The 12371-nt window shown below is 41.2% G+C and overlaps 1 protein-coding gene across 2 annotated transcripts in view; it reads right to left on the minus strand.

Annotated features, from left to right (window-relative positions):
- Positions 1–12371, minus strand: part of DGKI (diacylglycerol kinase iota) — a 466299-nt gene that overhangs the window by 203108 nt on the left and 250820 nt on the right. For both annotated transcript variants that reach the window (XM_060107765.1, XM_060107764.1), the window contains exons 12-13: positions 11140–11200; positions 722–835 (exon numbers count right to left, since the gene is read on the minus strand). In XM_060107765.1, the coding sequence (XP_059963748.1) occupies positions 722–835; positions 11140–11200 (175 nt within the window). The remainder of the gene's footprint in view (positions 1–721; positions 836–11139; positions 11201–12371) is intronic.

The raw sequence follows: 12371 nt of genomic DNA on the forward strand, positions 1-12371 counted from the left end.
AGGCCAGATTAACATCTGCTAATCTCTGAAGATAATTTTCATGGAGCCCAGCCCAGGCAATGGTCTCATATGAGCATATAAAAAGCTGGTGGGGCAGCATACGTTAGCATATTGTACTTTCTTATTTTCTTAGTACTATAAAAATAATGATGATGATGATGATAAAATGGCTGGTTAGTGACAGGTAAACTACTTTCAACAAGCTTTCCTGAATTGGCTCCATGTTGAAGAGGACAGTTGGTTACCTGTATAACCAACAGTTGGTTACCTGTATAACCTGTATAAAATCATGACGACACTGACCAGAAAACTAAATGCTCAAACAAAGCCATAACTCTTCCAAAGTAAGGATTGTAAATCTGAACCAGACTCACTCTTCTGGAGAGGACTGGGGGTCAGGAGCAATTCAAGTCTCTGTGATTGTTTAACATGAGGACCTGAGGCCAACCCACCCTCTGTCTTTAGTGGGTACCTCAAAAAGCCTCAGGCCTGTGTACTAACTCCCATTTTTTTAAAATATAAAATGTTCCCTTCTTCTCTAGCTGACTATAAGTTTAAACTGAAGAAGTCACCAGATAAAACCATGGTTCATGGGGACCTTGATTCTCAACTCTAACTTGTTCCTTGAACAAGAGTAGCATAGGCCCCTTCCACTTGAGCATCTGTGGGTTTGGGGATCTGTTGCTGGATGACATGGGCAGCCCCTGAGGGCAGTTCTTACCCCTCCCCAGTTGAGAGTTCGAGCCAGGTCGTTCCCAGTCCCCAGAGGAAGGACCCCAACCGGAGGCTGAGGGGTCAGCTGCAGTTCATCCAGAATGGAAAGGATCCAGCCCACCTACAGACATTTTGGGGACCAGAAGAGATATAAGAAAGATAGATAAGTTACAAAGACAATAACCTGAGAACAGGAGCCTTTAAAAGGAGCAAATAGAATAGTCTACTTTTCTTTAAAACATGCATGGGTTTTTTTTTTTTTTTTCTTTTTTGCGGTACGCGGGCCTCTCACTGTTGTGGCCTCTCCCGTTGCGGAGCACAGGCTCCGGATGCGCAGGCTCAGCGGCCATGGCTCACGGGCCCAGCCGCTCCACGGCATGTGGGATCTTCCCGGACTGGGGCACGAACCCGTGTCCCCTGCATTAGCAGGCGGACTCTCAACCACTGCGCCACCATGGAAGCCCAAAACATGCATGATTTAATCCAGTGACCAGGGAACTGAAAGACCACTTATCTCAAGCAGTTTTCAAAATGGCAAGTCTCTTATAGGAAAAAGAACCATTTTGTATATGCTGTATCATATAAGCAAAACTAGACCTATTCATCTATATGTTAACTAGAGATATACTTTAAAATTCAGGAGAGTTTACAATTTAGGGAGGTATATACATAGGGCACTGCAGGAAATGTAAGACTCAGAATCAGATTAAATCTCAATTCTGGCTCATATTGGCTTTGTTATCTTGATTAAGTTATTTAACCTCACAGACTCATTTATCTGATTTTCAAAATGGAGATAATGCCTACCTCACAAGATTGTTTATAGATTAAACTAAAACGTATGTAAAACCCTCATTATGGTGCATGGCCCATGTAAGCGCTTATTAACTGGTTACTCTCCATGTTATCTTAGAAATCAGTCGTGCTTTCCTAAATATCCCTACATTCCCCTTAATGAAACATTATGAAAACATAATTATGGATGAACTTAGTACTTATTATAAGTTTAGGCAGAAAATAGATACTTATATACTAGAATCATATTCCTGTTTAATCTTTTTCTAAGATAAATAATACTTTGGGTTTAGTCTTATTATAACTATTTAGAAAAATTACCCCAAACTTGGAAATACCAAAAAGAAACTTGCATATCCTCACAATGTCATTCTAGAGTAGTGTCACAGGCTTATCTAAGAACTTTACGATTGTAGGTTAACTTGAGGATTTCTGTCCTGTAGAGATACAAATGTCAAGAAGAGATCACTTTAAAGGTTATGGTTCTATTCCCCCATAGGGCATAAACTAATTTTGTCTCAAATTTAGAAAAATTACTTTGGCATAAATTACATAATCATTTTCCTCTTCTTGTATTATCTTGCTGATTCCTTTATTAAAAAGCGAAATAAATTTTTAACATGTATTCATTCTAAATTTGTATGAGAATTTTTTTTAATTTTTTAAAAATTGTACTTTAATTGTGCATTTATTGAACACTACTGCATATAAAACATGGAACTAAGTAATTGAAATAAAAAGGTAAATGAACTACACTAAGATAGGTAAGGCAAAATGCCTGCTCTCAAGGAGTTTACAATTAACAAAAAGAAAAGCATACTGATTGCTTTCTATGTGCTAGTCCCTAAGCAAATTTTTCTACTGAATTATCTTATTAAGCTTCAAAACAACTCTCTACGATAGATATAATTTTTGTCTCCATTTTGTAGATAAGGAAACCAAGACTTGGAACGTTTAGTGACCTCCTTAATCATTTGCAAGGTAGAGCTGACATTCAAAGCTAGGTTTGCCACACACCAAAGGCCAACCTCTTAGCCACTCTGGTGCAGGGGACCTTTCAGTAAAGAACTAAACCCAGCTCTACATGTGGCCTGAACATCCCTGAGACCATGGCATGTACCTTGGGAACCTGTGGAACACTGGGGAAATCTTGGAAATTGCTTAGTCAAATTCAGTTAATTTGCAGATTTATTAACTGAGGTACACAGAGGTCATGTTATTTGCTCAAGACAAAATAATCAAAAGTGGCAGAGTTGGAGTCATGCCAGGTCTGTTGACTTGCATCTAAAATCCTTTCTCCTCCAAGACGAGTACTTCCCAGGATGTCAAACTTGCCCATCTGGCAAGAAATCTAAAACTGTCTTTACCTTCTAGAAAGGGATACCACTATGTTCATCCAAAGTGGTAAACTAAAAATCCAGATTGACACTAGTGTCCAAAATCCCCCCCTTTTCCCCAAACTGGGCGATTTGCTCCTAGACAAGTCCTTAGATTTCCAGCCAGCACTTCTTTAGCTCTTCCCTTACACACAATACTCACTAAACTTGCTAACTGAAGTAAAGGAAAAAAATGCCAGATGCTAAAGTAGTGCTGATGACTATGTTGGATATTGCTCCTGAGCTGCTAAAAGCACAAACTAGACACAGTAAAAGCAGATACTTCTAATAAGCTACAAGAAGGGGATTTAAAAGTCATTAAAAAGGATGTGAAAACTCAGAAATCCCAACAAACTGGGATCACTGACTGCAGCTGTAGACAGCCCTGAGTAGAAACAGAGAGTCTCAGAAATGTGGTGGAACTTACTAGAAACCAATTCAATATCCCATACAGAGCAGGGAAAAGAAGGCAGTCTCTTTAAAACTTCTGAGAGATGATCATGCAGACCTCCCTTTATGATTTATACTCACAAGTCAGTCCATTTACCTTTAGGTAGATTTTTGTTATGTTTATTTGAAATAGGTCTATCTTTTCTGAGTAAAGATAATGCTATGAGTTCACACTTTCAACACCCCATTTCACTCTAGACACAAACATAGGAGGAAACAAAAAGTCTTCATGGGCCAGAAACAAATGAAGCACAAAATGGCAAGCAGAGGAAACCAGGAGTTTGGCTTCTGTCTGATTAGGGGGAATAAAAGTTCACCCCCGGCTGGTAGGAGGCTGTGTATGAACCAGGCTCCCCAGTGGTCAGCAGAAAAGGGGCCAAGAAGAGAGGGTGCCTCTCTTATCACTGCCTGAGACCATAACCCATAGAAAGTTGGGATGCCTTAAGGCTCGAGGCACACAGCCTCTCTCTAACAGTGCATCCAAATTCCCACGAGCTCAATGACACACCTGAAACACCCCTGACGTGGCCACAGGATGGGAGCCTTAGCCACTTAAAGAAAACCCGACTCTACTCTCAGGATCCTGGAAACCATTCAAACTACTAGAAAGGATTAGTAAAAGGAGGCAGAGAAAAAAAAGGAAAAATCATAAAAATAGAACTACCATACGACCCAGCAATCCCCCTACTGGGCATATACCCTGAGAAAACCATAATTCAGAAAGAGTCATGTACCACAATGTTCATTGCAGCACTATTTACAATAGCCAGGATGTGGAAGCAACCTAAATGCCCATCGACAGATGAATGGATAAAGAAGATGTGGCCTATGTATACAATGAAATATTACTCAGCCATAAAAAGAAACAAAATTTAGTTATTTGTAGTGAGGTGGATGGACCTAGGATCGGTCATACAGAGTGAAGTAAGTCAGAAAGAGACAAATAAATACCATATCCTAACACATATATATGGAATCTAAAAAAAAAAAAAAAAAGGTTCTGAAGAACCTAGGGGCAAGACAGGAATAAAGACACAGAAGCAGAGAATGGACTTGAGGACACGGGGAGGGGGAAGGGTAAGCTGGGATGAAGTGAGAGAGTGGCATGGACATATATACACTACTAAATGTAAAATAGATAGCCAGTGGGAAGCAGCTGCATAGCACAGGGAGATCAGCTTGGTGCTGTGTGACCACCTAGAGGGGTGGGATAGGGAGGGTGGGAAGGAGACACAAGAGGGAGGAGATAAGGGGATATATGTATATGTATAGCTGATTCACTTTGTTATAAAGCAGAAACTAACACACCACTGTAAAGCAATTATACTCCAATGAAGATGTTAAAAAAAAGAAAAAAGAAAAAGGAAAAATCAAACACAGCAAAACAACTTCCTCTGAACACGAGCCTGCAGAGAGAAATTCTAAATCCCAGGAAGAACGCTAATAGTAAGATGGATGGAAAGGTTAGAGGAATAATTCACAGCCCATGAAACACAAATAATTTTCAAATAACTTTGAAATAAGTGTCCCATAACTTCCACGAATTGATAAGGTGTCTTCTAATAGTCCTTTGATCAGTATAATTGTCCTCATTCAAACCTTAAGCGCTGTTCCTGTTTCTGTTTTTGTTTTTGTTTTCTGAGAAGGTTGCCAAGAATCCACATGAAACTGTGGTGTGGTTCCACACAAAATGCCATGAGCCCGGGCCTCCCTGGTGGCGCAGTGGTTAAGAGTCCGCCTGCCGATGCAGGGGATACGGGTTCGTGCCCCGGTCTGGGAGGATCCCATATGCCGCGGAGCGGCTGGGCCCGTGAGCCATGGCCGCTGGGCCTGCGCATCCGGAGCCTGTGCTCCGCAACGGGAGAGGCCACAACAGTGAGAGGCCCGCATACCGCAAAAAGAAAAATAAAAATAAAAAACAAAATGCCATGAGCCCTCTGGACCCTTTGATTTCCCCTTTCTTCTCAATTGATTTGATTTAAAAAAATGCATAAATAGATTCTATCTTCTTTTTCCAATAGCCAGTTAATCAACTATTTAATTTTCCCCTGAATACAAGCAGATAATCTTAGTATTTCATCATGACACAACGCTTGGAGTCATCAAATGTCTCCTGCCTTTCACAGCAGAGATTTTTTGTCTTGAAATTCCCTCATGTACAATCCATGTTAGGCTAACAGTTCTTTGGCTGAAGTGGGCCCGTATCTCCCCTTTGCACAACGCCTGAATAGCTGTTCTCATCCAAGAGCTACATCATCACTGCCCAACAACCAGCTTCCTCAGAAGGCAACATAACTTAGGCATGCAGGGAAGGCACAGAGTTGGAAGGAGCCCAGCTGCGTCTGAAGCCTGGCTCCATCACCTACTGAAAGTCACACAGCCAGTAAGTCACTTAATCTAAGTTCCCTCCTATGTAAAAAAGGGATAACAGTACCTGCCTCATAGGGGTATTTTACCAACTAAATAACATGGAGACATTGCTTAGTATGTGCCTGACAAATAGGAAATGCTAAATTAACATTAACTGCTATGATTAAGTATATTTTTCTTCCTCTTTCTTTATTTCATCCATAAAGGTCCAGTTTCCTAGAAGCAAAATGCCCTCTTCCTGTCTCTCCACTTAAAGAAAAGTTGAGTCTCAAAGTTCACAAATCACTCCCACCTTTGACTGCCATCAAGTCACAAAAATCTCTCTTTCACAGACTATCACAAACAGTAAAAGCCAAGCTGCACTGCAGCATAAAAAGGAGGGAGGGAGGGAGAGAGGGGGAGGAAGGGAGGGAGGGAGGGGGAGGGAGGGAGGGAGAGAGGGGGAGGGAGGGAGGGAGAGAGGGAGAGAGGGGGAGGGAGGGAAGGAGGGAGAGAGGGGGAGGGAGGGAAGGAGGGAGAGAGGGGGAGGGAGGGAAGGAGGGAGAGAGGGGGAGGGAGGGAAGGAGGGAGAGAGGGGGAGGGAGGGAGAGAGGGGGAGGGAGGGAGGGAGAGAGGGGGTGGGAGGGAGGGAGAGAATATGGAACAAATACACCTACAATAGCAGGAGACATAAAAGATCTTGAGTAATAATCCATGTACTTGCCCCTATGACAGCAAAACTATGCAAAAGTCTTAAGGTCCATATCTGTTATCGGAGGCTCTCCCTTCCCAGGACCGTGCTCCTGCTGCAAGTCCAGACTGCAGGTTCGTGGGCAGCGACTGTGTTTGCTGGGGCTTTCGCATGACCCCAAATCCTCTCCACCAGCTTGACCAGCACCCCTTCAATTAAACTTAATTAATTGCAACACACACCGCTTTGCATCTTTCCCATCACAACTGAAGAAAACGATCTGGATTGGGCAAGATCATTTTCCAGGTGGCAGAGTTCCTTTCTGCCTTTGTGTTAGGAAATGCAGGGCTGACGGGGCTAGAACACCAGGGTGCTGGGCTTCGGCCCTGAGCAGATCAGCCCAGACAGACCTGCAGCCGCAGCAGCTGCCCGATGCTGCCACCCCCTGGCCCTGTTCAGCTGTAACCATCACTGAGTATTTCCCAAGTGCACATGGAACAACGTTTTCATTTGACAATATGCTAACATTAGCGTTGGCTGAGGGGTGGAGAGGGCCGTGAATTGACATTTTCTCTGAACGAAGCAGATGCACAGTTGCCTTTCCTCATATCATCTACAGGCAGAAAAGTGAGGGATACCCACACGGAGAAATCAAAGGAGAATGAGGGCAACATTTCTGCGCCCAGAAAGATCATCAAAACGCAGCATTTGACAACTGGGTTCCCTTTCTTACATGTACACCATGATTCTTCCTTTCGATATTTTCATATTTGCACTCAACAGTTTACAAAGTCACTCTGTGTTAAAAGAAATGTTTAAAATCGAGATAATAGTCAAGGTATGAGCTTTTTTGAAACAGAATGTAGATTTAGGCCATCCATCCTCTCATCGGCCAGGACCACTGAGGGTGTACCAAGCTCTTCTTCAAGAGAGGCTGGGACGTCGGGGTGCTGAGGGAGACGAGGCGTGTGGAACCACCTGCTGGCCCCGTCAATTAAAGGGGAATAACAATCCTTTCTTCCCTGCTCCGGCTGTAGTGAGTCGGGGCATGGGGGGGCCTACTGTGTAGGATGTATCCTCATCTAGGGAAGCCAGCGGAATCAGAAATAAGCATAAAGCGTGTGGCTCAAGTCCATTTAATCCCAGCCCTTTGGAAAGACGTTACCAGGGTTAAGGGTGGACCTTTGGATCCAGCCCAGTTCATCAAGGCCAAGGGCGGGTAAGGAGGGATCATGTTTCACCTTAAGGATCCATAATGAGGGGAAGGGACCTGTGACCCTTCTGTCTCAGTTCACGCACTCCTCGATATTTAACCAAGGTGGCAGCCACGGGGAACTGGCTGGGTGGAGATGTGGCCGAGGAGAGGGCAGAATACAAATTTACCCCGTGACCAAAGAGAGGCTGTTTCTAGTTTAAAAACATGAAGGTTTGAGATCATTCTGAGTTAGTTTTCTCTCACCCTAGAGATCAAAGACGGGACCAGCCCATTCGAAATCTGCAACTATGTGACAACCTCAGGATTATGCAAACCACTTACAAAGAGACCACACCTGGGCCACCTTCCTCTGCAGCCGTCACTGGCCTTGTGTGGTGACGGACTGCTTGAACATGGCTGATCTCAACCGGAGGTGCTGTAAATTTAAAATATATACTAGATTCTGAAGACAGTCCAAATTGAGCATAAAATATCCTACTAATGACTTTATACTGATTGCATGTTGAAATAATAATATCTTGGATATAGTGGGTTAAATAAAATATATTTGAAAATTAATTTAACCTGCTTCTTCTTAGTTTTTTTTAAGTGCCTTCTAGAAAACTTAAAATGTAAAAATGCGGCTTGCATTATAGTTCTCTTGAACAACAATGGTCTATACTAACATAATGCTACAGCTGTGAAGACCCTTAGGGATCCAAACATATCCCTTTTCAGATTTAGAATGTCTTAGAAGAAGTTAAGGAACCTTCCAAAGCACCTCTTCCTCCTCCAACTGCAGTATCTGCCTCCTTACACTTTTTTACCAGGATAAAATTAAAGTAACTCATACTGAAACCAAATAACTTTTCTCCAAATTAATGCAACATGTCTATATATTTAATAAGACCTTGTACACACACTAATGTGATTGAGGGTTAACATATCCTTGTCCTAACCCACCAAAAATATTCCATATCTGATTCCTCCTGGAACCTTGTCACTGACAGAATTCTGACAGCCTCTACAGGGACAGATACACTCACTAAATAAAGGGTGAGCACCTTATGTCAAATATATACCCGACACCTCACTTGCCTCAAGCCAACAGCTTTTCTTCATGCATCCATCAGGATGCCTCTTCTTTATATAAACACTCAAAATTTAAAGTTTCATATTTGAAACTGATAAAAATGTCAATCACGTACCTTGATAAACATTTCATAAACCCCATATATCTTTTACAAAACATCTAACAAGGTAAAATAAAATAAAACTTGGTTTTACATAAGGTATAAGATATGCAAAGTTTTGATTCTGCATGACTGGACTACAGAGGTTACCACTGACAAAAATAATTAGTTCAAAAGTATGCATCAGTTCTAAGGGAAATACACTACTTTTCATGGCTGTTGTAAGGGACCCACGTATAAACGTCTAGTGAGGTTGTGAGTTATGTAGCAGGATGTGAAAATTGAAGTTAGGATCACGGATAAGGTACCAAAGAAGAAAAAGTGCTTATAATATAAATGAAAAGTTACATTTAGCCTTGTGGAATACCCGTTAATATGGTCTATTTAAAGTAGAGATGCTAGAAAAGCTGGGGAACAAGGTAGTCTGCGTGTCAAATAGTGACATTAATGGCATCAGAGAGTATAGAAGTTCAACACTGTGATTTGATCTGGTCATTAGGACCCATTAGAGAGGTACCAAGTCTCTCTCATTCTGGGTTTCGTCCCAGACACTCTCTTGAAACTATTTCTTGAAAACAACCAGTTACTTCCTAGTCTCCAAATCCACAGTAATTCCTCAGTCTCTTCTCAAGAATGTAATCACTGCCTCTGTCTTGAAACTCCTTTTGGGTTATTTATTTATTTATTTTCTTGACAGAATAGACTACTGGTGGTCCTTCTGCTTCTATCTTTCCACTTTCCTTTCGAAATTCAGCTCTGACTCCTTAATTATAAATGTTTCACAGGTGTCTGGACTTGGCTGTCTTCTTTGTCCTTTATGCTTTGAATTCCCATGTTTCCAAACACTTTCCTAACTGCAGAGAATACCTCAATACCACATAACTTAGAACAGTGCTTCCTACACATATCTGCTGAGTAGAGAAAAGGAAGAAGAAAGCAGTGAGGCAGAGAGAGGTGATGGGAGGTGCAGTGGATAATGGGGAAGTTTGGAACGTGGAACAGCCAATCCAGGATGAAGCCCAAGATATGGAGATGGAACAGGCAACTGATGTGGATTTGAGGTAACAATCACTTAAAAGTCAAGAAAGGGCTTCCCTGGTGGCGCAGTGGTTGAGAGTCCGCCTGCCGATGCAGGGGACACGGGTTCGTGCCCCGATCCCGGAAGATCCCACATGCCGCGGAGCGGCTGGGCCCGCAAGCCATGGCCGCGGAGCCTGTGTGTCCGGAGCCTGTGCTCCGCAATGGGAGAGGCCACAGCAGTGAGAGGCCCACGTACAGCAAAAAAAAAAAAAAAAAAAGTCAAGAAAGAGGAAGGACTCTGAATTCAAGACACCAGGCATATCCCCGTAGTCAAATAATTTTGGAAAACACTGGGTTAAACAAAGTGAAATAGGTTTGGCTTCTTTAAGACTTTATGACGAATTTTATAAGCTAATCATGTGTATTAGAGTCTCCAAGAATAGTAAACATTACTTTCCCAACTGAAAAATGTTTTCCTCTCCGCAGAAAATCTTAAAGGACCAGTGCAATCACTGTTTCATTTTTTTCTGGTTGTGTTTATTAGTATATAATGTGTATCCAGTGCTGCACTAAGTGTTCACGTGCTGTGAGAGATAAAATTAGAAGATTCCGTGGCTGCCTTTGAGAATAAAACATTCTAATTAGGAAGATTAGAGAAAAGCCAAAGATAGTTCATCATAAAATCCTATGAGATCAGACTCCAAATACAGAAGAAAAGACACTGGACAGCAAAATCTAAATGTCACGATTCTCAATTATTTGCCTTTGCTAAATATAGCAACATAAGTAGAGGGCAAATTGAGAAACAGACGAGACAAACTGGGGAAAATACACCAGTGATATTAAACTTCAGCCCGACTCCATCTTTTCTCCAAAAATGACTACAAAGGGAACCAGTTGTGATCTTTAAGGCAAACCCATGTTAGTCAATATTCTAAGTTTTATTTCCACCAGTTAAAAAAAAAAGCCATAATTCAATTGTGTACGCATACTTCTCCATAGTTGTGACCAATTATTAAGAATATATGGAAATAGGTCAGCTTCTGTTTTAAAAATAATTTAGTCATCTACAATCCTCATTCTAGTGATGTGACCACATCCTTACTTTGTGGAACAGGAAAGGGTATAGCCTAGTGGAGAGAAGGAAATCTAATTTAGAAGATCAAGTATGAATCCTTGAGGGCAATAACAAAGTCCCTCCTAACTCTTAGGGGCTTGGATTCACGTGAGAGACAGAGGTTTGAGGGGATTGGAAAGACTGTGAGGTGGGAATAAAGAAAGAGAAATGTCTTAAGGAAAACAAAAGACAAATGAAAGAAACAAGGGAGAGAACTAGATTCTCTTTCAAGGACCTACCGTTCCATCCCCACCACAGGCCAGAATCCGCAGATTTGGTACTTTCCTATATAATTCAAGCCTGTAGAGGATACAGAAGGAGAAGTAAATAAAAGAGCATATCACTGGCCATAGCAGAAAGCATGATTCCAAAACACACTAAAACGAAGGGGGGCGTGGAGGGTGTCCACTAGAGAAAATGCATAACCGCGAGAATGGTAATACCTTCAAAACTAGTCACCAAGTACTGGTTCCAACAATCGGATTAGGGGCTGGTAGCAAATGTTACTGGAATGGGGTTTTAGGGTGTCCTAGTGTTTTATTTCCCATAATTCCTATTAATGTGTCAACGCACATTATTTTCTTCACTAGTGTCAAATTCCTTCTTTTTCTTTCCATTCCTCTCCCTCCTTTCTCAAAGAACATCAAATCTGATTAGCTTTTCCCAGACCTATTTATTTTTCAAACCTACACTTCCCACTCTTACTCCTAGAAAACCTTCTTCAGAGAGATAGGAAGGACACCCCACTAGCATTATTATTACCGCACCCACAATTCCATCTCCCTCTCAACTCACCCGCTGACGCTCAAACCCCCATTTATACTCCTCAGCCCCAAAAGGGAAGATTTACTGAATTTTCTTTATTTTGAATTTGTCTGCTTGAAATTAGATCTTTCCTGTTGTCTCAAGAAAATGCAATGATACTGCCCCTGCTAAACTGTTTGCTTAAGTGACAATTTCAATGGCTCTATTCCAGAAAACATCACCTATTTAAATCAAATTATATTTTTTTCTGATAATAGTTCCTGTCCTGCCATGTTCTTTATGGTTATCTGTGAAGTATCTACCTAAAGTCTAACTAAAAATGATAAAATCTTAAGAAAAGTAAATGTAAAAGGGCAAAAGTAAATGTAAAAGGGCAAAAGCAGATTTGCCTTAATACATCTGAATACAGAAAAAAATAAAGAATAAAGAAGTCTTATAGCAAACTCTAGTGGCAAGGAAGTTCATAGATTAAGAGAATGACAACAGAAATTAATTTTCATAATTAATGTTCTCTCTTAGGCTTAAAATATGTAATTTATCTATTTCTACAGGAATATTATTTTCTAGAAATTATCTGGGCTTGTGTTTCTTTGCCTCTGATATTATTATTTATAAGTAATTATAAAAATAATTAGTATCTCTTTAGCTCTAATGTTTACCAGATGACATCTGAACTACCTTATTAGGTGGATTTTGAAAAGGGAAC

This window comes from Mesoplodon densirostris, chromosome 9 (genome assembly GCF_025265405.1).
Source record: "Mesoplodon densirostris isolate mMesDen1 chromosome 9, mMesDen1 primary haplotype, whole genome shotgun sequence".
In the NCBI taxonomy this organism is placed as follows: Eukaryota; Metazoa; Chordata; class Mammalia; order Artiodactyla; family Ziphiidae; genus Mesoplodon; species Mesoplodon densirostris.